The sequence below is a fragment of the Accipiter gentilis genome, chromosome Z (assembly GCF_929443795.1).
Source record: "Accipiter gentilis chromosome Z, bAccGen1.1, whole genome shotgun sequence".
Lineage (NCBI taxonomy): Eukaryota > Metazoa > Chordata > Aves > Accipitriformes > Accipitridae > Astur > Astur gentilis.
Window position 1 is genome coordinate 43717662 of NC_064919.1, and position 27999 is coordinate 43745660.

A 27999-nucleotide genomic window follows, 5' to 3' on the forward strand; every position below is an offset into this window, starting at 1 on the left:
CAAGACTACCTTTGTACAAAGGACACTTGTTAGACCTCTGACAGTAGTGGGTCTGAAAACCTGCATAAGAGCAATGTTCAAAACCATGAAGGAATGCAGTCTTACTCTCAACAGCTTCAAGTGCTACAGGAATGTAACTAGGGTAGTAGATTTCTAGTAGACAAGGGGTCTGTATGTCTACTATATAGAATTAAAATTTTAAAATTAAAGGACTTTTAGTTGAACAAAACAAGAGATTAATTTGGAACTGTGGTTTACATAGTGTTGTCCGTCACTAAAATTTTTAGTTGTGCAAGACAGGGAAGCTTCTTTGCTGTAATCATCGTGTAGTTAAATTAACACTTGTCGTTGATGTTTTTTTAAAAACTAAGCCTGATCATATTTTAAAATAAAAATAATCTTCTCTACTCTGTGTTCACCTTATTCTCTATACTTCATCCACTTTTAATGTTCATGAAAATGGGAAAGATGATCATTCCTGTTTTCTAAGAAAAGTGACGCGGAACTTGGTTTCTCTTTTACTTGCTGCTTCCTTTGGAGAAATACCAAAGGCTGTCCTTGAGCTGCTGTCATGTAGTTCAAGATTTTTAAGACAGGAAAGATTTTTGTGATTGTTTACAAGAAGGCAGCAAAATCCAGATGAATTCTCAGTGCCTTACACTAGAAGCAGTTTGCCATGTTCACAACTACTTTTTAGTTTCCAGGATTTTCATTCCTTTGGCAACAATATAGAAGCATTCAGGTGTATTAGTCATGATGATAAGCAAACATATAAAATGGTATGCAACCTCTTAGCAAAGAAATCAGGAAAAGCATGTATTCAGGGCAGTAATTCTGCTTCTTTCAAGAAGCTGCAAATTGCTGGCAGACAAATGGGTGTTCCACTTCAGAGTTCCTTCACTGTTTTCCAGCTCTAGCTCAGCAGCGCTGCTGCTTAGGCGATGCAGTTGAAGTGGTATTATTCCACAGTACAACTATATGTTAGGAGAAACACAACTGTCTTGCATGGTCAAGAAAGAGTTACAAGCTTATTGTTATGGAGGAAGCCATTTTGCACCAAAATGAAGAATTGTCCTGTCCAACACAGGCAAACCTGGACGATTTGCTTTTATGGCCCAGGTTAAGACTTGGCAATATGGTTTATCAAAGAGCAAGTCAGCTTTTTAAATGTTTTTTGTTTTTTCAATCTTGTAGCGGAAGGTTGCTCAACACATCAGCTAACCTATTATTTCACATCTGGAAGCACAAGAGGAAGACCTGTTCCAGGAAGAAGGCAGGTTTGGAGCTCCTCCTGCCTGGGATTCTACCTGCATCAACCATTAAAGAAGGCAGTAGAACCCAGCAGCAGCATTGCAGTCAAAACAAGAGAATAAAAGTCATGCAAGAGTTGACTCAGCAATGGAACAAATTAACAATCCCTCCTTTGCAATGGCAAAGTAACAACAGGATTGAAATAAAGTTGCAGAGTGGTTAACATACACTGCTAGTATCTTATGTTCCTGTGTTGCTAGTGCGTATTACAGTATTAGCTATGCAGATTCTCCAGTACCATGAAGAATAAAGACAAAGAAAGAAACTGCAACTAGAAATAACTTCATTTCTCACTGTCTTCAAGGACTTCTACATTTAAGACAAAATACCTCCTAGACAATTGACTTCAGTAAAACAAATATTGCTGAATGCAGTGCAGTAGGAGCTAAATTACTAGTTTTCAACTGTTCTTAATTTCTATAAATATTGTTTTAGCTTCCAGGACTGGGGAAGAAAAGAACCCAGTCTTTCTACTTGCAAAGTAAGCAAATTTGGTGCAATTTAGGTAAAAATATGGAAACTCAGAGTATTTCCATGTGGCTTTGTCCAAAGCAGAATTTCAGTAGCTCAGCTGTGCCTATCACACATAAGGCTCTACTGCATTGTTCAGTCCCAAATGTTACTAAATCCCTAAACCACCATTTTCTGTCAGAGCTCATTTATAAAAATGATTTATGATTAAATCTTTAATAAAATCAACTAAGATAAAACATTCTTCAACAATACAGTTGATTAAAATCAGCTTCACCCATAAAACTTTATACAAACCACTTTAAAACAGCAGTTGTCATTCAGATTACGTAAAGGCGGCAGACTATATACTCCACATAACAGTACTTTTATCCTAGAGATCCCTCTCAGTCTGGGTACAGCACTAGATAATCCATCCTACAACTGGTATCTGATACACAGATTATGCTTCAGGTATCCTAACAATAATCTGTCTTTCAAACAAGCTTCACAACTGGAAAATATTTATGAGGGGAGAAGTCAAATTCTGGAGGGACCTAGAAAGAAAAGATTTAAAACATTATACAGCAGTAGTACTGAATTTAATATTCAAAATGAGGGATACCCTGCAGAGAAAAAAACTTTTAAACAGCAAAAGATTGAAAAAAAGAATAATCCTAGCTCTTTAAATTAGTATCTTAAAAATATTCCAACCCAGTTCTGGATATGCCAATCATTCTCCAGTAGTGACGGGCACAGAGCTGTAGGGTGCTGGTGTGCCTGTTAAGTGTGCTCCTTCATTCTTCTGTGCCTAGCCTCCGGCAGGAAGTCTGAAGGCCCTCTCCTCCCTCTGAGCCACGTGGCAGCTGCTAATCCTGACAGCCAGCACTCTACTGACTGTTCACACAAGCTGCTGATACACTGCTACCAATTACTTCTTCCTGCTCTTGAAGAATACCCATATTTGTACATGTCATCCCACATGCACTTCCCGAATTTTTCCAAAACACTTAGAAATGAGAGTTTTCCATATTTAAGTTACTACAATGAACTATTTCCAAGGGAAAAATGGATTAAGTTACTTTCCCAGTTCTTTTAAAAGTTAGTGTAACTATGACCTGAATCTGCTCATTCAGCTGCAAGAGATCTGTGGTAGCACTGTGTGTAAGACTACATTTCAGATCCAATTCAATGGGCATCTTCTTACCTTAGAGTCCTTTTTGTGGCCTCCTGCCAGCAGCTTCATGACCACAATATTGGGTTTAGCAACTTTTAGAATTCGATTGACCTAAACACAAAACAGCAAGAAGTTTTCAAGTGAAAGCATATAACCTCAAAATTATTTCAAAGATAATACTCAAATTCTCGACATAAAAAACAGCAGTCCTCTTACAGTATCAACTGAACAGAGATCAAGGTGTTTCGGATTTGCTTTTAAGTGTAACAGCTGGATTAATGAAATTTAATGAAGGGGCATTTATTTTAATAGTCACTTTTTTTATTCAACAGACCATGGAAACCACTGCCCTCCATGCTTATGTTCAAAAATTGTTAAACTATGGCAAGTTCTGAAGCACTCATCCAAATACAGGTTTAGACAGACTCTAGGCATCTACCCTCCACACTGTGACGCGATGAGAAGGGGAAACTCAAGTACCAAACTAGTGGCTTTTTCTATGGAAGTGCTCTGGGCACACTCAACCTACCTCTAACTACCCCAGTTAGCCTCAATCAGATAGCTCATGCGTGAATACCACCAGGATCCAGAGAACAGGCAGGGATTCCTAAATTCTCAAGAGAACCTAATCCAGTAACTGTTCTTAACCTGCTCAGATGCAACAGAATAAGCATCCTCCTTCCCCAAAATACAGTCACAGACACTTAGTTTTTAGGCTATGGACAAAGAGGGAGAAATTCCTACCTGTGTTTACAGCCCAGTGCTGAGAAAACCACTCCAGGAAACAAGTACCAGACTCAATCCTCTTTTCAGCCTGATGACATTCAAACCTATTTTTCCCACCTTTCAAGAGTACATGTGAATTACCAGATTCCAGGTAAGTGAGGCAGGCATGCATCACCTTGTTAAAACTGATATGCTTTTAGAACAGGGCCAGAAGGCAACATGCAAGAAGGAACTAAACTGCTATCTAGCATCTAAGATAGTCATCAGGCTTTGGAACAGCAAGCACAGTCCTGATTAATGTTATCTAACATATTGAAACAGACCACTGAGTAAGGTGCCACCACCCTCCTCTGATTAAGGACTGGACAAAGTACTCAGCTTTGCTTAGCATTTTGACAAAGTACACTTTGGATCTCAAGCACATCCAGCTGAAAACAAATACTTACTCTATTATGAGCAAATACTCCTTTTTCCAGTGTTTCAGTCTTACCTCATAATCTGGATTAGGAATATTCTCAAGAATCATTTTAGCTTGCTGGAAGTGTTTGCTAGCTGCCATGTAGAGATCTGATGACTGAGGAGGTGGGCTGTACTTATTTAAATCAGACATTTCCTAGCGTGTTACAGAAATAAAAAAATATACATTAAAATCAGTTGCCAACAAATTGTATATTTTTATCACCTTAAATGAAAACAAATTAGTATATTAAAGAAAAAAGTTATGTTGACTAAATAATATTTTATGAATATATACTGAAGATGAAAACATCTATTTAAAATGGCAAACACCAAGCAGCAATACAGTGCTTAACGATTATTTTAGAGTGCTGCAGAACATGATGAACTTCTCATACTCTTTAGAAAACAATCCCTCTCCTGAATAACTTGGCATTCATTTGCTTTAATAGAGCCATGCAGCAGGGTGTGAAAATACAGGAAAAATAGGAGAGAAAAAAGTATGTGATATTGTTTACTCAAATCAAGTTTACAGCAAGTGAGATACTGACACTGTTCAAAACTTCATTTTACATAATTTTGATACTTCCAATTTTATTTTTTTTTTGTTCCCATTAGGGATAAAAATCTTCAATTGACAAGGAAGAAGCCATGATAGTGTTAATTTCCACTACAACTATTCATAACACTAAAGTAGTAAGAGTGGGTGGCATGCAAAATAGTACAGTTTAGGTTCAGACAGACCTTTAGAATCTTGAAGTCTGGCCACCAAAAATCTAAGTTCAACAAGAAATGCCCAAACTTCTGCACCTGAGGCAGAATAACCCCACAAATCAGTAGAGGCTAATAACCAGCTGGATGAGTAGCAAGGTTACTGTGAACACCAAGTTGAATACAAGCCAAGAAGGTGCTCTTAGTACAAATAAGACAAGCCTCATAAGGGACTACACAAGCAGGAGTACAGCCAGCAGATCAAGTAAGGTTATCATCCTACACTCAATATTTGTGCTGTAACATCTTAAATATTGTGTCCAGTGTTGGATCCACTGAGTTCAAGAAAGATGCGGAGATGTGGAGATGGCTGGGGGCCTAGAGCACATGAGCCACAAGGAGAGGTCAATGGACCTGGACTTTTTCAGTTAGACAAGAAGCATGCTAATGAGTAACCTTAATAGCAGCCTACAACTACTTGAAAGGCAGTTAAAAAGTTGTCAGAAGACAAATACTCCTTATTAATGGCAGACAATATAACATGAGGGGAGAGACCACAAACAGTGGCTTGGGTAGTTCAGACCCAACATTAGGAAAGAAGGTGAATAGTGTAGCCCTCAAGCAGGTTATCCAAAGACTAATGGACCAGAAAAAGTAGTTGGATCAGGTTAACCAATCTCCACCCTTTGATTTTTTCAGGCTTCGCTAGACAAAGACACAGCTGATGTGATCTATAATGATCTACTACTTTAAGGAGAAGACTGGACAAGACAAGCCCCCGCTGGTCCCTTCCAACCAACACTTCTGTGATTTAACACTCAAAATTACTTTTGTTTCATTTTCCTGTTTGCTTGCTGCAGTGATATGTAAACCACAGACAAAAAGTCTGTCAATAGACTTTCAAGAGATTTTATTTTCATGCAAACCAACACAAGTATCTCAAACTGCCACATCAGACCTATTTTTAAACATCTAAGGGTCTAATTTTAGTAAGAAGACAAAGCAATATATTTTCCTTGCACACAACTAAAGCTAGAACTCCTTGCCATTTTGACTCATGCTTCAGTATTAACTTTGAGATATCAAAGGCTCTTCTTATAATGACAACAATGTCTAAAGCAGGTGAGCAAATTACCTTTATAAAAGCACGTGACACCGCGTTTTAAGATTACTCACTTTAAACTGCAAGTAGTGCACTGGGGGTGGTGTGATAACACTGTTGAATGGAGCAAACCTGTGCTCATATCGAACTTGTTCACTGTCCAGTTCAAACTTAGGTTTTCTTACTTTGCCATCCATGTCAAATGCGATCATTGTCTAAAAAGGAAAGGATAAATATAGTGAAAAGTGTTAGCTTTATGTCATATTTTGCTGTGAGCAAGATGAAAGTTATGATTTAGCTATAACAGGAAGGATAGAAAAATAGTAGAGAATTTACCATATCACTTTATAAACTGGAACTTAATTTCCAGACACACTAAAAACAAAGGCGGCATGCAATGTATGCTTGATTCCTATTTTTAAAAAAATTGAGCCATTGTTCAGCAAGCACAAATAAATTACCTTGTACATCCCAGCACACATATTTTGGTATGCTTGACTCATGGTGATCTCTCTGCTGAGAGGGCGAACTGCAAATTTCACATAAAAATATCTTTTTTTATTCAACTTATGTACACATTTTAATTCCAGATCAAAACAGTTCTTTCAAGTTTTCACAAAGTGACACAATTCTCAATTATATTTTAAAATAATGGAAGAAAACTGAAGCACAAAAAGCATTGTCATGCATTTCTGCTCACCTGGCTCCTGATTACACAAAGTATCTCAAGACACAGTTAACAGTCACATGAAAACCATACTGCCATCAACGAAATAAACTGGTCCAGACAGTCAATAGTATTAGCATGTCACTATACAACACGTTAAACAATAGTCTAGAATTTAAAGCTTGTAGTTGAAAGGCCTGTTTGCTTAGTTAATGGATTTTTTTAAACTTTTAAGACTAAAAGGTTAAAGTATTTTTATCCTAGTAAGAAAGATTTTTGCCCTGATAATACTCCTTTAAGCTGCCCTCTAGCTTCCACTGTTTAACTAGTGCCAAATTATTCCACACTTGGCAACTTTTTAAAAAGTAAAAAATACAGTAGTAATTTTCTGAATTTCTAGACACAAGGGAATTTAGTTCATATGACCTTGATCTAATTGCTTGTTCCCATTGAAAAGAAGACAAGGATAAACACAGCAAAAAGAAGGAATAGCAAAGAACAAAAGTGAGCTTCTGCATGGTGTTTATTTGCAATGTTAATACTAAAATAACTCCAACATACTACAATCCTAGTAGCCACTTAGGCATGGCAAATATGTATCAGATGCTCTTGACACCAGTTTTGGATGCCTTTTTGGTAGGAGGCTTACAGTTCTGACCACAGTGCCAGACCTCTCATATAGGAAAGGAAATTCTCATTTTCTCTGATGCATATACACCAGAGAAAGCAAGAGTTTCTAAAGGGGCTTTTGCACAACAGTATTACCACTGAATTGAAATGGCCCAACTCACCATTGTAAAATTAAGAAACATGCTTGAACACCTTCTGAAGCCAAAGAAAAATTGCACAAATACACTGAAAGTTTAGTCTTTGAATCCACCTACAGTCACAAACCCTAAAATTCTGCAGGAATTATAGACTGTAGAAAAGTAGTATTTTTCAAATTTTTAATTACATCTCACAGGATCCAACACATAACACAACTGGTGAAGCTGTGAATATAAATGAGTTTGGGTTTTTTTACAAAGACCTGTTTAAAATTAAGTAAATAAATAAATGGGAAATTCTTACACAGCAACTGACTTTTTTAAAAAGTTCAGGATGTTTTTCCTGCCCACATCAGTGTTGACTCTATAAATTTTGAATTTTAATTCTACATGGCTGCATGAAGGAGAAAAAAAAAAGTCTGAGTTACACTCTACACCTAGATACCTTTCTTCTTTTTCTTTGTCTTCTTACTACTACGGCCTTTCTGTTGTTCCTCCATTATTCTTTCCTCCGCCATCTGAGAGCTGTCAGCGCGGCTCAGTGTTGACATCAACCAGGCATAGAGGAACTCCGATAGGTACCTACAGTAAAAACAGTATGTAGCTGTTACATACTACAGTGCAAAATGTATTTGTAATGCACACACCCTCACTGAATGCCAAGTTGTTTACTCAAAGAACTAATAGTAAAGGACAACTTTTAGGGCAGTTAAAACTCTTTGTTTTGCATGGCTGAAATCAACAGATTAGTCTGTGCTGGTTTGTTTAAAAAGACTCTACAGATTCAACCATAGACAGCTCAAGGAATGCAAATTTCTTATACGTTTACTAAGCGAAGTCTAACCTTCTTATTATTTCAAAACCCATATAAGATCAATTTTTTCTAGAATTTTTCCCCCAGCAAATGAAGCATTTTTAAAAAAGATACTATGTTAATACCTTTTCTTATTTTTTTTAGGAATTACTGTTTTGAGAAACAAGGTTATTATTTTTTTCAAGCATTAAAAAGCCAAGCCCACAGGAACACGAGATCTACAGGCAATTCTTTAAGATTTAAAAGAAATCTTTAAGAATTCTTTAAGAGTGATTTCTTAGTAAGTGGAAGTGGGTCCAACAAATCTCTTGACTGACTTCAAATCAAAAGGACGAGGGGATAAAAGAGAATAGAAATTACAGATCTGGAGCACATAAAGAAGAAATAATACTTCATAAGAAGTCTTAATTCAGAAGAAAAAGTACTGAGAAATAATTGAGTCACATTTGCACATTTCCCCTCTAGAAATTTCCTCTTTTTTTTGTTCTTCACTTACAGTAAGGAGATAAAGCAGTTGACATACCAGTTCCAATTAAGAGTGATTTTATTAAAATGGTGAGGGGAAATACAGCTGGGAAAAAAATACTGTCTTAGAGAAAACTAGGTATTACTTATTGAGGTATGACTTAAAGAATACTGCCATCTTCAGGTAACTATCTGGAGTATTAATTTTTCTCAATGCTTAATCCACTAACAGCATAGAAATATTATGAGATGCACTGAAGTTCAAGTCGTTCGAACTGGTCTAATCTCTCAGAAAGAAGGCTTACAGTTTACCTAATAAGAATTTATTGGTAGCTTTACAGAAGAAAAAACACCACCAAAACCCAAAACACCTAAGCACAAAAGCACTTTAACACATGAAGGTTCAACATCAAATTTTTAATGCTGAATCAAAAATGAACCATCTAAAATCATTTACCTTTTGGAGCAAGCCATCAGTTATGAAAAATAATTAATGTGAATGGAAGCAGAAAAATAAAAAGTATTTTGACTCCATATAGTGCAATTATTTTCACTAAGCAGATGTCTCTTGAAATATGCTCACAGAATAAGATGTTATTTTTACCTAGTCAACTTTCAGATTACAATCACAACTTGAAACGGCAGATCTTTTTAAAAATACTAGAGATCAACAAGACAGAAAAGAATAAAGGAAATTGATTTCCTCTTGCATTCTCTTGTCTGCCAAAATCAGCATATTTTCCATTCATTATCATTAGAAGACACCGTTTTAAAAAGCTAGAGACTGAATTACTATTTCAGAAAAAAAAAAAAAAAGAAAAAAAGAGTACACTATTCAGTAAGTCTAGAAAAGAGACCAACAGATTTGTTTTTTCTCCACTTGTGATTTTATGAATAGGTAAACTAGATAACGTGTTGAGCATGCTTGAGATTAAAAAATCATAGTTGAAGTCCCTCCTTTAAATATTTGCAATTATAGCTCTGTGGGAGCTGTCAGTAAGGCATCCTCTTACCAATATATGTAGTAATATTCATGCATACTGTAAAGTTCCAATTCAAAGCCACTCAGAAGATACTGTATCATAATACGAAGGTTATGATATAGGACCCAGGTGCCCAAGCAAGCCAGATGTTGCCTTTGTGGTTCCTGCTTCAGTAACATACTATGAAGTGCTGCATCTACTTTCTCTGCCTATTGAAAAACAAAGCAAAGTAACAGGGGAGGAAGAACATTTGACTGAAACAGCATCCAACTTCTGCCAGAAATAAAATCTTAACAGAACTGGGTCAGTAAAGTCATGCTCCAGATTAAAAGACATAAATATATTTTTACAGATTTTGGCACCTCTGTAGTCTAAAATTGTCAGAAAACTGGAAACTTACTCACAAAACTGTAAGTAAATTCTGCTGCACAGAGGAAAAAAATATTCTATATGGTAACACAGCAAGAACATTACATTTTTTTAAATTAAAAATTTTAAGAAGTATTTATATATACATTTTTAGCAGTCACGTGAGCACTGAAACTCAGAACCAATTACAAGCTGTTACACATTTTACTATATTGGCAATAATTACTTTTTCTTTTTAAAAACCTAGCTGCATTGAAAAGTCAAATTTATAAGCTTAACATGCAAGAAACACATTGTGGCCCACCAGAGAAACTAAAATATTGCTGAGACCAATTCAGTGTTAAAAAGTAATTGTATGAAAGACATGAAGTCTCCCACAGTTGGAATATTATCAGTAGTCTGAACAAATCAATCCATATAACCTGTTACAAAGTGAAAACACAGTCTGTCTCAGCTGCCAGTACTGCAACAAAGTCTCAACAAAACCATCCTGAGAGAAGGTGGAGCACACAAAATGACCCCCTCAATTCCAAGTTCCTCGCCTGCTTTCCTTAGCCCACATCTTGGAAAATATTCCTTCATGCCTCTCACTGCTGAAGATACATATTTCCAGGAAGTGAAAATATACCTTGACCTATCATCTTTCACTCCCCATTCTTGAGAAACATTCAAAAACTCAGTTGAAGCACATATTTTAAGAGTTATTATTTAATTCACGAGTATTTTTTAAAACCTTTATAAAGTTTTGCTGTTTACATGTTACATAGCTATAAGACTGAATTGTCAAAGGTGTCTTCTAAACATGGCTCATCTATCTCTCCCTGGTTGCACCTTGCAGACTGACAAGCAGGATAAAGACTACAAGCAGTGGAATTACCATTAAATTCCAGATATCACAGCATGTTTCCCTGAGGTCTACTTATTGGAAAAAGTTAATCTTAAAAAAATGTAGTAACTTTTTGTTCAACAGATGTAACAGAACGTCTTTGGATGTATCCCACAGACTTTCTGGGCTGCATTTGAGGAATCCTTGTCCTAAAGATTTTAGGACAAACAGAAGAGTTGCTGCATTCATCTAGAATCTAATACCACATGCTCAACTCTGGTAGGAATATACCTGGAAAGAAAAGCTTGCTGGTCTGCTGCCTAGGACATTACCTCATCCTGGAGGGTGGCAAATTCCTCAAGAATGTGACCTAGTTTATCTCTCTGACGAGCTCTATTGTGTCCATGGATTTGAATCAGACTACAGAATGGCTGAAAGAAACAAAGCGTAGTTTTAAATATTCAATGTAACTTTGAAACCACAGGAGAAGTACTATGATGTCTAGGCACCCATTTTATACATCTATATTAGGAGGTGGGTTCCTTAAGGGTCCCTACAGAGTGCAAGATGGCAGGCAAGCAAGCTCTCTGGACTGATGCAAGAGCCCTTTTCTCTGTAGACAAGTCAAAATGAGATTCAGCAAGCGTCCTTTAGGAATCTGATCAGAACAGAATGCTTGGGCTAAGAGAGATATTTCTTATGCCTAAATCCATGTGCCCAGGTGGCCAAGGTGGCCAATAGGATCCTGGCTTGTATCAGAAAAAGTGTGGCCAGCAGGACTAGGGAAGTGATTGTCCCCGTACTCAGCACTGGTGAGGCCGCACCTCGAGTACTGTGTTCAGGTTTGGGCCCCTCACTACAGGAAAGACATTGAGGTGCTGAAGTGTGTCCAAAGAAGGGCAACAAAGCTGGTGCAGGGTCTAGAACCAGTCTTATGAGGAGCGGCTGAGGGAGCTGGGGCTGTTCAGTCTGGAGAAGAGGAGGCTGAGGGGAGACCTTATCGCTCTCTACAACTACCTGAAAGGAGGTTGTAGCGAGGTGGGTGTTGGTCTTTTCTCCCAAGTAACAAGTGACAGGACAGAAGGAAATGGCCTCAAGTTGTGCCAGGAGAGGTTTAGACTGGATGTTAGGAAAACTTTCTTCACTGAAAGGGTTGTCAGGCTTTGGAACAGGCTGCCAGGGAAGCGGTCACCATCCCTGAAGGTATTTAAAAGATGTGTAGATGTGGCTCTTAGGAACATGGTTTAGTGGTGGGTTTAGCAGTGCTAGGTTAACAGTTGGACTCGATGATCTTAAGGTCTTTTCCAACCAAAATGATTCTACGATTCTATGATTTTCTTAGATTTTCATTGTGCTGCATTCAAAATCTGAATCTTTTAAAACAGTTTTTAACATTTTTAAACTGGAGAGAATGTAAAAATAATTTTGTTCATAGTGCTATGCATTTGTTTGGTGACATGAAACTACCCTATAAAGGGGCAGTAGGTGCAGATTTCTAATTAAGTGAAGTGTTTGTGAAAAATATGGAAGCATAATACAGGAAACAAACAGCAGTAATTCTACTGGTTTTTTAAAAAGTGTTTACCATTTTAAGATGGCCAACTTCTGCAATTTTGCTTTCATGTTAGGTGTCTAAAAAAACCTGGTCTCATTTTCAAACATAAGCAAATCTTGAAAGAGCTCCTATACACATAAACACGCTGTAATTGGAATGAACACTTACCCGAACGCAATGTGTCACAAAGGAATCAATGTAGTCCTTCGCCTGGTGATTATTATAAAGACAACACCTAAAAGGCAAATATCCACCTACATACATGTTTATAAACATGACCAGTCTATGTAGCACAAAATTAAAAAATCCCAAACAAAACCAACCCGAAAGCAGCAACAGCAACCAACTCCTTCATACATAAGCACTAATAAGTACAAAATGTGTATGTTCTTTACATGTCTGTCCTTGCTTTTGTAAGCAGAAATATTTTTTCATCAGATATGTAACCACATGCAAGTAAACTCGAGATCCACTTACTTTGGAGAAAGTACTGGAGGACTGACAAAAGACCTTAAAGCATCTTTTACCATGTCTTGCATTAGGTGAGTGCCAAATACCTTCTTGTTATCTACCAGAAAAGTCGTCTGAAAGTGAAAATGTGTTTTTAGAAACATGTTTTAAGTTGAAAGTAATGCTTTAGAAATTACTAATAGAAAGCTCTTACAGTACCTGTATTATATCAGAAACTTTTAAGACTGCTTTAAGAATTAAAACAGTTCAGCTAGGTACAAGGTTACAGACTCAGAAACAGCGGCATATTGAGATCTGTCACTTCTGTGGTATTCCCATGACACAAAATACAGTTCTATTACTTTCATCAGACAATGCATGCAAAACCTTTTTATTTCTTGGACTTTGAAGACAATTAATCAGACAGATGTTTCTGAAGATTAACATAAAATAGGTTACATGGTTTCCCTGTGCTGTGTCCCTTTCTTACATGGTTCTTCAGCAGCTGGAGAAAAAGCTCTGCTGTCAGGCACTCACAGAGACTGCACAAACGCGTGTAGTGGAAAGTCAGAACACACACGCTATGAAAACTTTTTACTTGCCAATAGTTATATTTGATCAGCTCTATACATGGTTTAATTGGGATCAAATATAAAGGAGTTCTGATGTCCAGGGACACCCTATTCAAATCAAAACGTCCTATAAGGAAGTATATTTTACTCTTGAGTTAAGGAATATAATACACATTCAAGGTAAGTGAAGCAGGGAGAAGAATAGTAGCAGCCTGTTCTGCGCTAACCATCAGTTTTACTATTTTAGCAATAGAGGCAGTCTATACATGAAATTCAGTCCAAACAGTGAAGATGAATGAAAACATCAGCCCCAGAGACAGCATACAGAGAACAGAATAAAAATGCACGTACAGGCCCAGCTTTATGGCAGAGAAAAAATTTTAGCACTTTGTTTTAATTAGCATGTACTAACATGATCTAAACAACAGTATTTAAAAATGTTTTAAAAAAATAGGTCAGAACATAAGCCTCCATATACCTAATACTTAAGTATCTCCAGAAAATATTTTACCACTTATATATTATTAAATGACATGCAAATACTTTAAATATTTGCAACAAGAAGATGAATCCATATTTTTAATGAATACAGAAGTATTTTATTCAAAGACATAGATTAGGACTTGCCTGTAACAGGGATCTTGAAAGAACACATGGTGATTGCTCACTAAACTCACAGAAAAAATCCTAATTTACATGTAGGAAAAAAAGAAGACAATTCAGGTTAATATGCCAATTTTTTATATACACACACACATATTTACAATTTTATACACAAACATGCATTTGCATTTTTATATAAACATATACATAAAATTGTGTACATACACCTATATTTTGTATACACAAACACACATACATACACATAGCATGGCTTATACAACTTGTAAAAAAGTAAGCATGAATCATTTGAACAAAACAGAACATGAAGCTAAAATCTATTTTTTCTGCAATTACTTGCTATTTAACAGAATAAAACGTTTCTGAATTTTCTTCTTCAGATACAACAATTAAAAGGATAACAGTATAGAAAAAAGATACTGTGAAACTGTTAAGATCACAACATAACTGAAGCAGGTATGTAACAAAACTTCAATGTTTAACTGGTACCAGGTGCTTCATGCAAACACTGCTTTTATTCATTTAACAGGAAATAGGAAGACAAAAGATTTTTGCTTGGTCTTTGAACTGATGTAACTGTGGCTCTTTTCCCAATGAATGCATGTACTGTAAAAAGTATTTAAAGCATTTAAGTGTCTTCTAATAAATGTAGGCAGTAACTGAGAATAACATCACTTATTAACAAAAGAATATAAGCAGGTGCTTAACTTTATGCCTATTCAGGGAATTACATGCTTAAACAAACATGTATTAAGTGCCCTCTTGTGTTATAGGCACATATTCAGAATACTGCTTAATGAATTTGAAACAAAGTCAGGAATATAGCAAGGATTTATGTTCTGCTACTGCAGATACAGCTCTTCAACCAAAGAAAGAGTTACAAGGAAATTAACTTGCTTGGGCTGTGCCACTAACATATATAATTATTTAAGAAATTATAGGAAAAATGGGAAGTTTGGCAAGAGAAAGGTCTTTGTCAAAAAAAGAAAAATATTAAGTATCAGGAAAGACAGCAAACTATGAAACTGTACACAACAATGAGAAACACCAAAAGATTTATACATACAGCTCAGTTTTTTCTCCATTGAGCAACAGCATGCCTATATGGAATGATTTTTTGCAAGTTACATTTTAAGATCTTATTTTTGGCTATAAATAAGAAATATTCATGCTTACCAGTATACAGTGCAAATTAGTTAAGTTGACTACTTCACATACAGTTTTTATTCGGTCTATTAGTTTGGAAAAATAATTGACCATTTCTTCCCTTTTAATTATTTTTGCATATCGAGGGAAAGTTGGTGGCAGCAATCTCTGATTAACAAGGGGCTCAAAGCCCATCATAATAGGATGATCTAATGAAGGAGGAGTGGGGAGAAAAAGAAAGAGAGAGAAAATCTGCATATAAGCTGTTGTTTCAGAACTCACTTCAAATTTGAAAGTATAATACAAATTATTCAATTGGCCATAATGAACTTTTTAACTGACAGTTAACTTCCAGAGACACTAACTACCCAGCTGAGGCAATGAGTACTATTTAAAAAAACCCAACCCTCAACAGCTCAGCGTATACCTGTACAGTGAGGTGATGTTCCCTGTTTTAAAATGGCATATACACTGATTTGAAGTACAATGCACTAACTGAAAGTTTGTATTATCTCTGGCTTTGAAGTGACAGTATTGCTTTCAGGAGAACCATCATTTAGTGAAATAAAATTAAGATCAAACAATGCAAATCTGTAACAGCTTGTATTACAAGTATTATTAGTTCAAAGTAAATAGTGATTTTTTAAAAATACACATAGATATTAAAGTTTATCAAGACAGCATATTTAAGAAAGGGGAAAAATGGCAAAATCTGATACATACCTCCTTTAGTGGTATCATTCTGTGCCTGGATACCATGATGCAATGAATTGTGGATGGCAGAAAGCAAGTCAGCTGCCTGAGTCATTAGTTTCTGAGCTTCTGCAACAGCACTTGTCTGAAAGGCAGGTAACAGTTATTCACATTACGAACCAACACATTTTGACTACAGTATTAATGCTGTTATCAGAAAAATGTTCGTACAGATTTTTGTGCAATAAAGTGTTCTTTATATTTTACGTATCTATACCTATGTTTAATACTGTATTTTTTTGCTATGTAACATAAGCCTTAACAATAGTTACGGCTTCAAGTCTAATATACACTACATGCAAGTCCTCTACTTTTGACTGGCTGGGAGGGAGGTGCAAAAAACCCCACAAAACTCTTCTGCCAAATGAGGCAGAACTCCAAAGAGGGGAAAAAAAATCTCCTACCATTAGAAAATGCAGAATTCTTAAGAATATAGACAAAATACGACCTACCAACTTTAATGAAATCACTATATACGACAGAAAATTAAAAAATACCAGAGGTCCATTAGAAATCTTGATTCATGATCTGCCGACATGCTGGATTTTCTGATGTCCTGTGAATCTAAATCTGTTAGCAAACTGGGTACTATTTAAAATAGCTCTCTCTAAAACCTAAAATTTTGTTTTAAAAATACTGGACTAACAATCCCTGATGGAACTTCAAATATTTAAAATCTCAAGTCAAATTGAAACTTGACTTCTTTCAGAAAAAAAGATGTTTAAAAACCCCTGAAGATCTAACAGAAGCCGAACAAGATCTGTAGCTCTGCATAATGAATGTTCACATATTATAGCATCCACAAATCTACTAAAAGAATAAGCTAAGTAGATCTAATTGATATCAAAGTAGTCCATGATGCAAATATCTTATACTTTAAGTAATCAGACTTTAGCAACACTAAGATAATCTGATTTTGCACAGATCATTAACTCATAGCAGTTAACACAGAATTTGCTTGTACATCAATGTATATCACTTCTCTGTCACAATTTGATTTCTGATATAAATAACGGTTATATTCAGAATGCAATTGTTCGCAACTACTCAATCACTTTTTCCTCAACACTGATGTCTATCAATACTTACACATGACTTTCAATTTAATCAAGGTTTTTTAGATTGTAAAGTATGCAGCTGCTCCAACAGCAAAAACATGTGGGAAAGGCTCCATGCCGCTTAAGCAAGAAGCTTGTTTATTTCTTTATGAAAATGGAAATAACAATAAGCAATAGACAGATATTTATCCCTGTATAAACAAAAAGCTATTCAGACAAAAAGCTTTGTCTTATGTGACATGCCATTCTACCCTTTGCCCTAAAACATGCAGTTCCTTCCCTCCTCAACAATTAGGAAATCTTGTATTCAAAAAAGCAGGCAAATTGCTTGGAAAGCTGTTACATTCCTCTTCTCGGACCAAAGAAGTCTAGATACACATTCAATATCGCATGGAAGAAAAAGCTTACAATTCTCTAAGGATGGACAAAACATTGCCCAATGCCAGGTAACTCCACAAAACTTGAGAAAGAAAAGTTTTGCTCATGTGTTTGAAAAGAGTAATCTAAAACCCATAAATATTTTTCAAGTGTTCTAGAATGGATATTCTGTCTCTCTGCAAGGCCATAATAGTGTCAGTTACTATCTTTTTCTGTGTTTTCTTCAAAAATGACTGAAAACCGAATGGTTGCCACTGTAAGGCCTTATCCAATGCTTTACCTGCAGCAACATCAGTTTCAATCTGCAGAATCTACAGAATAATTGCTTGACCTTAAAGAACAAAAAATGATTATTTCACAGGATCACACTGCGAACACAGAAACACCAAATGAACGTACCTCTTTTTTGGTAAATGCTATTAGAACAGTCAGTAGTACGCGGGTAAACTTGACTCTGCTGAACACAGCTAAACACTGCTGATGCTGTAATAAAAATATACTGCAAATTACTAAGTAATATGCATTAAATCCTGAAACGTATTAAAAAAAAATTTGTAGATTCATTAAAGTATGCTCTCTAGTCTTAAAAATATGGTATCTAATATGATTCTGAAGAAAATTTATGGGATTTATAGAAGAAATCTGTACTGCTGTCAGAAAAGCACTAACACAAAAATTACTAAAATAATTTGGGTAAAGCACAGCCACTGGCTGAATAGCTATCTCCTAAGCAAATGTCATTCACATCTCAGCTTAAGTGAACAACCACAAATTATTAAACAAATTTTCTGTCCTTTTCGCTGAAGATCTATGTTAAAAGTTATTTCTGAAGAAAATAACATTACTGGGAAAGGAAACTCACGCTCTTCTAAATCAACCACATCAATCACCACTTTTTCCTGGAAGGAGCTACACTGCTTTCACTTTCTCTTTCTACTTTCTCCCTTGACAGTGAGGCTGCCAGCAGCAGTAAAAGCTGCTCAGAAGGAACTGAGGGAAGAAGGTACAGGATAGGTAAGATCACCTACTTTGCTAATGACTTTTTCTTGAGAGGTAGGTGCATAAATAGCAGAATTGCAGCAGCATCACTATTCTGCCGTTGGGATTGATGCAGAGCTCTACCCCTTCAAAGCGTAAAAGCCTACCTGTTAGCCTCAGATTTGCTCAGAGCCTTGTTTACAACAGCTCAGATATGACAGTAGGAGCAACACTGGCAACACACATTTCTCACAAGCTGTTAACTACTGATTAAAGTAATGAGGTACTATTAATCCATGAAATCCAGAAAAAAAAGCGCAAACAATTCCTTACTTCAAGTTCAACTTCTGGATCTCTCTCTTCTCCTTGTCGACTTCGAGTACTCTAGAAGGTAAAGGAATTTCAAATAATTTATTAAAAATTGCAAAGGGAAGCTACTAATAAAATTCCCTTACCCTCTCCAGAACATCCATCTGTTAAATAACCCTAAAAATCAGTTTGCAATTTCAAAGCCTCTTAATATAGAATCTAGGTACCTGAATGATCCAAGACTCTGCTATCGTAATGAGACCTATCTCAGTCCACTCTGCAAATAGGCAAGGAAATGGAATGAACATTTCATATTGTAAACTGCGGTAAAGGAAGATTAAGTGATTTCTTTAACATCACATAGTGTATCTGCGTAAAAGCCAGAAATTCAATACATATTTTCTGTGCCCAGCCCAGTGTTATCTTCTACATCACAATTCCACCTATTACTAGTGAAGCAACTATTAAAGAGTTTAGAAGAGTCTGAAGACTTCAGCATCTTTAGCTACAAGGCAAACTACCACCATGTTATGCAAACCATTATGGCAGTTCTCCAGAAAAAACCAGCACTATTTAATGACACAAAACTGCCACATTCTTCATAACCCAAGTCCCTCCCCCAAACCTATGTTAAGTACACTTTAAGTATAATTGACAAGGCAAACATGAGAAAAATACCTTCACTCGTCTTTGCATGTCATCTTCTACATCTTTTAGCATACCTGGAAAAGCCACAGTACAATTAAAAGCTGAGCAGCATTCCTAGGTACACCTACACCACTCAGGAGAAAAAGGTTTTGAGGGGAAATCAAGTTTTGAAGTGCTTTACATACCCATTAGCCAAAGACTAGACAAAAAATATTCTTGTGAGGGATGGTGGGGATTCCTCGCAAGAACACGTAAATCAGAGTATAAACTGACTGATCCAAAGCTAAAGTGTTCACAAATTTTCTAAAAATGAATCAATGGAAAGCTCAAGTGCGTATCATAGCACATCGAAAGGCTTACTCACATACTTATGTACGTACCTAATAGCATACGTATTCATAGCTTTAGAACTACCAGATTGCTTTTTCCTCAAAAGCAATCTCTTCAGATAACAACAAATTGTGAGGCAGAGAAACAGAATTCAAGCAGTGCACTTTCCAATGGTTTGTGACTGTCCCAGACCTGGATGAGCTTGTGCCCAGGCACTTGACTGGCACATCTAAAAGCACTTCTTTTGCTTCTCATGCATTTAATAAAAAAACCCTTGAACCTTTTCTTCAAGGAAAAACAATTTGATCTGCCTTTTTACCAAGCCACTGATTTTCACAAGACTAATAAAAAAACTTTACATCTGAGGTTCCTACCAATTCATTAGGTTTGGTTGACAGTAACCAACATGCTCAAAAGAAGAGACTGATGGAAGATACACAGAGGCACAAACTGTACCTGTAACTCTAAGATCTGTCACACTGTTGGCCATCTTAAATCCGTAAGTCATTGACTGAAAATCTTCCTAAAAAAATACATATCAAAGAAGCAATATGCAGTGAAATGTAAACAGTAGTAGTTACATTTTCAGGTTAGGGTTTGGGGTTTTCTTTTTGTTTGTTTTGGTTTTTTGGGGTTGTTTTCTTGTTGTGTTTTGCTGTTGGTTTTTGTTTGTTTGTTTGTTTTGGGGTGGTTTTGTTTAACATCAAGTATATAAAAGGCCAGTTTTATTCTGCACAACTGGATACACCCATGATCTGGGTGACTTTCCTGCCCAAATCCAGCTTGGAGTAGTTATTTTCTGCATAAATCCTTAGTAAAAATATGCCCTTCATATTTTCATCAGGTGCCACCCTATCAAAATATTACAAGAACTATGGATACAAACTTAACCGATTTTAGATATAGTCAGTAAGAAGTGACTCATCCAAACTCAGAGGAAACAAAAATTGCTATGAGTTCAGAAAACCAGATTCTGATTCCATTGCTACATGGACATTTCAGACAAAATATAATCATGGTTATTTAAAGTAGAAAAACAAAAGATTAAACAGGAAGATAACCACAAGTAAAACTGATTTCAAATTGTTAGCCACAAGGCTCGCATTGCTTCTTAGGTAAAATATGTGACTCCAATACTCCAGCAAAATACAGAAAAGAGCATGAAACACCTTCATTGAAGAAAACTGCATTTTAAAAAGATCAGGTCTAATACTTTTAGGGGGATGAATTAATGCTCCTACAGTATCCTCCAACCAAACAATAATAAATTTCTCTAATATTCTGGGTTTTTTGCATTATGGAGCCTATGTATTACATTACATTTTTAACCATAGGAGATATTGAAACACATACCTCCTCAAAAACAGCTGCTTTGTTAACCTTTTCTCTGGCAATATCACAGATTTTTAGGATCCCTAGAGCAAAAGCCTTCATAGCAGGATCTTCTATAAAGTCTGGATTATGAATATAAAGGCACGTGAATACGGTCTGTGCCAAGGAATGTCCCTCTAACCATGTTATCTAGGGAAGAGAAAATTAAATGTTTTACTCATGACAGCCAAGTCCTCATTTTTATATTTCCATTCTTTTTCCATCTTACTGTGCTTCACTGAGTCACTAAGGAAGTTCCTATCATGGCAACCTTCCACTAGCAAAAAAGGGCAGGAGAAGGTCTCCAAACCTTTAACCTTTGTTCATCTGCTGGCTGGGGCAGGCAGTAAGTTACTAAACCCTGTAACACCATCAAATTCTGGTGTTGGATAAACCTCTTCCACAAAGTTCAGGTCTAATCTCTATGACTTACACATGACATTAAGTTAAGAGACCACCAGATTTAGAATCTTCCTCTATATAAATACTGAATGAAAAATGCAAGTGGCTATGAAACAACTCGGCAATATTCTGCATGTTCTCTTCTACAACTTACGGTTTCTTTTCACGATTCCCTCTTCCTACTACTTTCATGCTGCTTTAAGCTACAGGGAAAGCTTCAGTAATTTTAACAATTATTTCTATCTTGAAACAGTATAAGCCACAACAGGATCAGATTTTTAACATGACCACCGTCCCTTTTAAAAAAAAAGGCAGTATTGGTGGGGGCAGGGAGGGGAAAGATGACAAATTATGTTACACAATATCAAATATACAGTGACCTTTACATGTCTTTTTGGACTAAAGCAGTTCGAAATGTTGTTTTAAAAAACAAAGTAATTTTATTGATGTCATTTTAAAGAGTAACTGAAAATAATTTCTATCATTTACTCAGGAAATTAAGACATACATAGAAAAAAAATCACAATTACCAAATAATTGATAATTCACTTATTTCCTCTAAATGGATTTCAGCATTTTCTTTCCTTTCTTCAAAATGCCCCTGTAAGCTCAGTCAATATTGACTGTACAGAAATGAGCAACCGAGTGCTGTAAGTTACTGCACACTCACTTTCCAACACAGTGAAACACCACTATGCAGCAAGCAGTCAGATACCATGCATTTAAAACACACAAATTATAAAACCTTTTTACTTTATTCAAAATGCTACCAGTTCTCTTCCATAACCATTTCTTATAATAAAAAAATAATTAAAAAAATATCAAAATTATGCCTCTTATAATAGTCAATGCAAGTACCTAAATGGAAACTAAAATACTAAGTAGGTATTTTCCACTTGATGAATCTTTTTTCTTGAGTTTTTTCTTCTTTTAAACTGGATTAAAGGATTATATTTTGAAAGCAAAACCATCTAACTTTAAGAGCAGAGAAATGCTTACCAAACAACAAAAACATGTATCCATTATTCCTACCAGCTCAGGTGAAGTGAGATCCTTTATTTTAATGGTGCCATCCTTAGAAAACAAAGAAGGAAAAAAACCTAAAGACTATGGAAGACTATAGGCAAAATACAACTTATTATTTGTATAGCTGAAAAGGAAACTACAACTTGATCAAAACTTCAGGATATTTGTATACCACTAGCTTTATTGATCAGCTTCATAATGTGCCTCAAGTTCTGAAAAACTTTGCTTTCCCATCGTGTTCAACACTGATCAAACATAAAGCTATTCAAAGAGTAAGCTAAAATAAAATTTCTGATTTATGGGTAGCCAATAGAAGTTTAAAACCAGTTAACTGCCAACACTTAAATCACAAAACAATATGTACAATCATAATAAAGACTGAACAAGGAATAATATGCAGGACCCATTCTTTGAAAAGTGCCTTTTATGCTGCAGGTACCTGTAGAATTTTATTGCCTTCAAGGTCAGGACCAAGAAGGCAGCAAACCTACTTCTTTCATTTTATTTGTCCAATGTATGCAATTCTGCATACATTCTACATTACTTAGATGGCCAATATTTTACACAGAGTTCTTTTAGTCCATTCAAAACAAGGTCCGTGGTAAAAACCATTTCTTCCTCCAAGTGCGTTATTTTTTCCAACATAACAGAAAGTCTTTCAACCTCTGTCCACCAGTCTATCTTGACCACAAATCAAAAGTTAATCATTACTGTTAAATTAGCCAGCTTTTGTTCAATGCTAATGAACTGATAGTCTCATAAAGTGTTAATTTCCAGCTTTTGCAAGAAAGCTAGTTTCCATTCAGCTTAAAGAGGGACTAACCAATACATCTTTATATAAAAGACACATTTTGGGGAAGCACAAGGTGACTTGCAAAACCATTTCTGAAATTTATTTATCTGAGGTATCAATACCCAACAATTTCACAGTACTTTTCACTGCAAGAGTTAACATCACTGTGTTCATCTAGATAACAAAAAAGGTAAACATCACAAGTTATTTCTTATTTAACTATCCAAAGTAAAAAAGAAAAAATTAATTTTAAGTAAAGATTGAAAACATTAATTATGTTGAATTGTGCTTAACTGCAATTTGATAAAACTATATCGCACTTTTACAGACAATGTAGGCAAAACCAGGAAAGTCACACAAACCTTAATAGCTTGCTCAAAGTTAAGAACCTTTCTATTAACTTGGTTTCCAATCATACCAGCGTCCATCTTGGGATCCATCATTTCAATGGCAGACATGGCTTCAAAAAGACCAAAGCTAAGAATACCAATAAAAAAATGTTCTAAATGTAATTATTTTACACAAAACAGTCTTCACAATCCAATGTAAAAGAACATACAATGACAAACTAGGTAAACTGTATTCTGACTACAGACAATAAGGTAAGGCACCTGAACATTATTACCGATCTTTAGAGATCATGGTTTTCAGGAATTTGAGGATCTCATAACAAGTAGGTAAGAAAATGGAAGCCTAAAAGTAAAACCCTTAGCCTTTTTTTTAAAGCTGAAGAACATTCCTGAGCCAAACATCCCACTACTAAATCTATGCACACTTGCTTCTAGACACCTCATAATGATAAAGCACCTTTTTAAAATCACATAACATAATAAACTGATATTAACTGAACAAGCTGTTCTTTATTATGCTACATCCAAAAACCCAAGTAACATATGTCCCCCCAAAACTAATGACAATATACATGCCACGTACTGACAATAATATACATTGAATATACCAACTTTGTTTAAAATGGGCATGTTAAGAAAACTAACACAAAAAAACCCCAGCGTGTGACAATGGATCACCTGTAGTCAAGGCATAAAAGCTTGCGGGAGAACCACACCAAATGAAGACTGACCTATAGAAGAAGGGATATACTGCCTCACCTTTGGTATATATGATATTAATCAGAACTGCTGCACAAGCCTTTGTTATATAAAAAAGGTTATTGCGTGTGGCACTTTCTAACTCTGAAAAGCGTATTTGCTCTGAAATGTTCTTATGTATAAAATTATACCTCAAAAATGTGCTTTGATTCTACTCAGTAACTACTTGGTGACATCCTTGCACATGTTTTTAAGCAGCAATATATTTAATAGTGTGCTTCCATTTTCTGAGCTAGAAGTCTTAAATAAGCACTTTTTTTCTTTATGCAAGTGAACAGACTTGTGTGGCTAAAGAATTTACTTTTATCTTTAAAATATTTTAATCTCATGTCATTCTTTAATGAATTCAGCAAGATTTTAGCACATGCTTTTTTTTGAAGTATATTTTTTCTTAATCTGTAGACCTTTCTATTTCTGTTTTACCATGTCATTTAAGAGTTATGTTAAAGCACATGGACTGTTTACCCTAAACTTGTTAGTGACATTTGAGGTAAACAAATTCAAAATCTTAAAGTCTTTCTGGCATTTTTTTATAAAAGCATGTCCAATAAAATAGTTCAGTAGGTTCAGTAGTGTCAGCACCACTGATCATTAGGTGTGCTATGACAAGAAATGTTCAGCATTCATACAGGTGCATCATATACATACTGCTGAAGACGAATGATATTCTAAATACTATTTTATTTAAAGTTTAAAAAAGCTTAGTTGATACCAACTTGCTTATTATGACTTGCTTATTAGTGAACATTAACATATTTGCATTAATCCTATCTAAAAACCTGAACTATCTCACAGGCATACTTACAGCTTGTCATGAAGCAGTTCTCCTAACTTCAGTTCTACAAAGGAACAGAATAGGAAAACCAATTACAATCATCCTTCTAGCACAACTTTTCCAGGATAGTCTTGTCACCCACTGAACTGTCTTATGCCAAGAGAGAACAAGGTGTGGGAAGCAGACCAGACATTTCTACTTCACCTTCACTTGCTTTTACTGACAAAGCACTTTCAAGACTGAAAGGCTAAAAAAACCCAGTTCTTCAGAGTCTTTCCTCATCCCTCTCTGTTATTCCAACAGTTAAAGGGGTTTTACAATTACCAAAGAGTAGCATCTGAATAGCCTGGAACACAGGAGAGCGGTTTTATGCAGATGTCTGATTTTCTCCAGGAGAGTTTACTGAAAGGCTTGCTTTTCCTCATTACTTTTAATGAAGCCTTTAGATGTATTTGATACACAAACAGTATATGATTAATATACAGGAATTATTTGATGGCATAAGGAAATTGTGTTTATTATTATGTAATATTGTGTGTGGTAAGTTGCAGTTTTATATTTATTTTTCCATAATGTCATCATAAAATCAGCTGAAAAAATAAAGTCGTTGTCATAGTAAACTAGCACTAATATGTAACAACAATAAAGGCACCGTTTAAATGGAAGCAACAGCTTCCCTGTGACTGGGATGCATTGCATCTCCTCAGCAGCTCAGCCTTGTTTCAAAAGATGAAAAATGATGCACTGACCAATTAAATGAATAAATCATTGGACCCTACAGATCCAAAAATGTACAGGAAAAAACAGACTGTTGATTCTGCATGGATGAACGAGGCTTCCATTTGGCAGAAGAGAGAGGAAGAAATCTTTGCAAAGAAAAAAAGTGGGTGCAAAAACACGCAAGATGAAAAAACATGACTGAAAAAAGATAATTTATGTAATCTGGAGGAGGAAGCAAGGTGAGGTTCTTCTGACATTTCCAACCTCACAGTTAAGTTAAACACAGGGAAACACAGAATCAAAGTAGTTGCATTCATCTGGAGCTCGAACCTGGGTCAAACTATTGCTAAAAACACCTCAAAGAACTATGCTTAGTCCCCCAAACGATTCCAAGTTTTCTCAGAATACAAGCAGTACGACTGACCTCTACAAGCTTCTTCAAAATCCTGGGTTATATCTATCCAGCTTGTATTACTCTTTTCCATCTTGTCAGGCACACCGAGTTCCCATCCTGAATCATCATCTTCTACTGAAGCTTTCATAACCATGATACTGCACCTTTAAATCTGTATCAAGAGACACTGTACATTATGCATGAATTAGAAAAAGTGCTTCATGGGAGTAATTTCTCCCCCTGTCGTGTCCCTCCCCCCCAAGAATCAGGTGAGAAAGGGAGACTAACTAACCTGATTTCATTTAAACAGCTACCATTACATAAAACCAGCCCAAAAAACCTTATTAATAAAAATTCTTTTTTTAAAAAATGTTTTCTTATTCCATGTTTCTCTACAACTAGCTTGTAGGCTATGAAACCTCAAAAACTAAGGACATCAAAACTTCAGCAGTACAGAGCCATATTAAAGAGTGTACTCTCAAACTGGAAATAAAACGGGAAACAATGTCAAGAAATCCTCTTACAAGAGATGTAGATATCACAAATTTTTGTTGTTGTTGCTTTACACTATTAGAAATACCTATGTCCTCCCACTGCTCTGTGAAAGGAATCAAAAAGAGGGAACCGTGAAATAGACCACACACAAGTTCGTTATTCATACAAAGCGTGTCCAAACGAATTTGTGAAAATGGGCGTATTTCCTCTGACTTCTTCAGCAGAACGTAATATCAAGATTATCGCAGCCATGTTAAGCAACTTCAGACTGGAATATAATTTTTAAACGCTACCGACTAGTTATTTCGAACTGGTTTTGTGCTTTCGCAATCTCACGGTTCGCGGGGCAGCCCAGAGGAATTTTATGTTTAGCCACTCAAGCCTGCCTCTGAGATATCGGCAATGCTAAACCTGCCCTTATCTAGTCGGAGATCTTGCACGAGACACCTACCAGCCCGGCGAGCTCTGAACAGCTTCATCAAAGCCGCCATGGAAGCTTTAAACAAAGGCCCCCGTGGCATGAGACCTCCCAGGCACCGGCAGTTAATAAAAAGGCGGGGGGGGGGGGGGGCTGGGGAATCAAACGGATTTTGAAAACCAGTCCGGGAGTCCCTTCGCCCGAGCCATGCTCGGCGTCCCTTCGCCCCCTGCCTGTACGTGACTAGCCCTCAGGCGACCGCAGGGTCTGCCAGGCTCAGCGGTCTGGGACGAGGAAATTACGTGGGAAACTAATTAAAATAAATGGAAATCACGCTTGAATATCAGGCATTAACGCCAGCACAGCCAGACCCTCCCGGCGCCGTCTCGGCCCCGCTCCTTGCAGCCTAACTCCCGCCGGTCGTCGGGTGCCGGTCGTCGGGCGCGGCGAGCGGCCGCCCGCTGACAGGCCGGTCGGCTCCTCCGCCCCGCCACAGGGTAAGTGGCAGCGCAACGCTCGCCCGCCCGCCCGCCCGCCCCGCCGCGGGACACCGGCGCCGCGCCCACCCGCCGCCGAGGACTCCCTTCGTCCCTCAGCGGGACCGGCTCTGCCCGGCGCCCCGGCGAGGCAGCCAAGGCGAGGCGAGGCGAGGTGAGGCGAGGCGAGGCGAGGCGGGAGGCAGTCGCTCTGCCCCCGGCGGCGGCGCGGCGCGGCACACCACGACCCTCCCCGCACCCTCCCCGCCCTGGGCAGGGGGCCTCACCCGCCGCGTCCCGCGCCGCCGGACCGCTCCTTTCCGCCCTCCACGACCGCCTGAGCCGCCGACCGCCACCGCCAGGAGCCCGCGAACCCTGCCCCACGGTCCCAGCGCAAG

The 27999-nt window shown here is 36.9% G+C and overlaps 2 protein-coding genes across 4 annotated transcripts in view; one reads left to right on the forward strand and one right to left on the reverse strand.

The window, feature by feature from the left end:
* Window positions 1-27999, forward strand: part of GOLM1 (golgi membrane protein 1) — a 124585-nt gene that overhangs the window by 34803 nt on the left and 61783 nt on the right. The gene's annotated exons all lie outside the window — the stretch shown is intronic.
* Window positions 367-27976, reverse strand: NAA35 (N-alpha-acetyltransferase 35, NatC auxiliary subunit). 3 transcript variants are annotated; one of them, XM_049795699.1, is made up of 23 exons: window positions 27889-27976; window positions 26243-26384; window positions 25129-25162; window positions 23577-23691; window positions 22395-22469; window positions 20976-21143; window positions 20079-20145; window positions 19323-19366; window positions 18669-18719; window positions 17757-17840; window positions 15892-16006; window positions 15199-15377; window positions 14029-14088; window positions 12857-12963; window positions 12548-12614; window positions 11157-11255; window positions 9660-9838; window positions 7813-7949; window positions 6395-6462; window positions 6008-6148; window positions 4155-4277; window positions 2969-3049; window positions 367-2318 (listed from the first exon to the last, which is right to left on the reverse strand). In XM_049795699.1, the coding sequence occupies exons 2-23, from the start codon at window positions 26364-26366 to the stop codon at window positions 2259-2261; spliced, it is 2178 nt and encodes a 725-aa protein (XP_049651656.1). In that variant the 5' UTR covers window positions 26367-26384; window positions 27889-27976; the 3' UTR covers window positions 367-2258. The 3 variants fall into 3 exon arrangements, with proteins under 3 accessions (XP_049651656.1, XP_049651655.1, XP_049651657.1); XM_049795698.1 differs by having other exon boundaries at window positions 26243-26399; XM_049795700.1 differs by lacking the exons at window positions 25129-25162; window positions 26243-26384; window positions 27889-27976 and having other exon boundaries at window positions 23633-23691.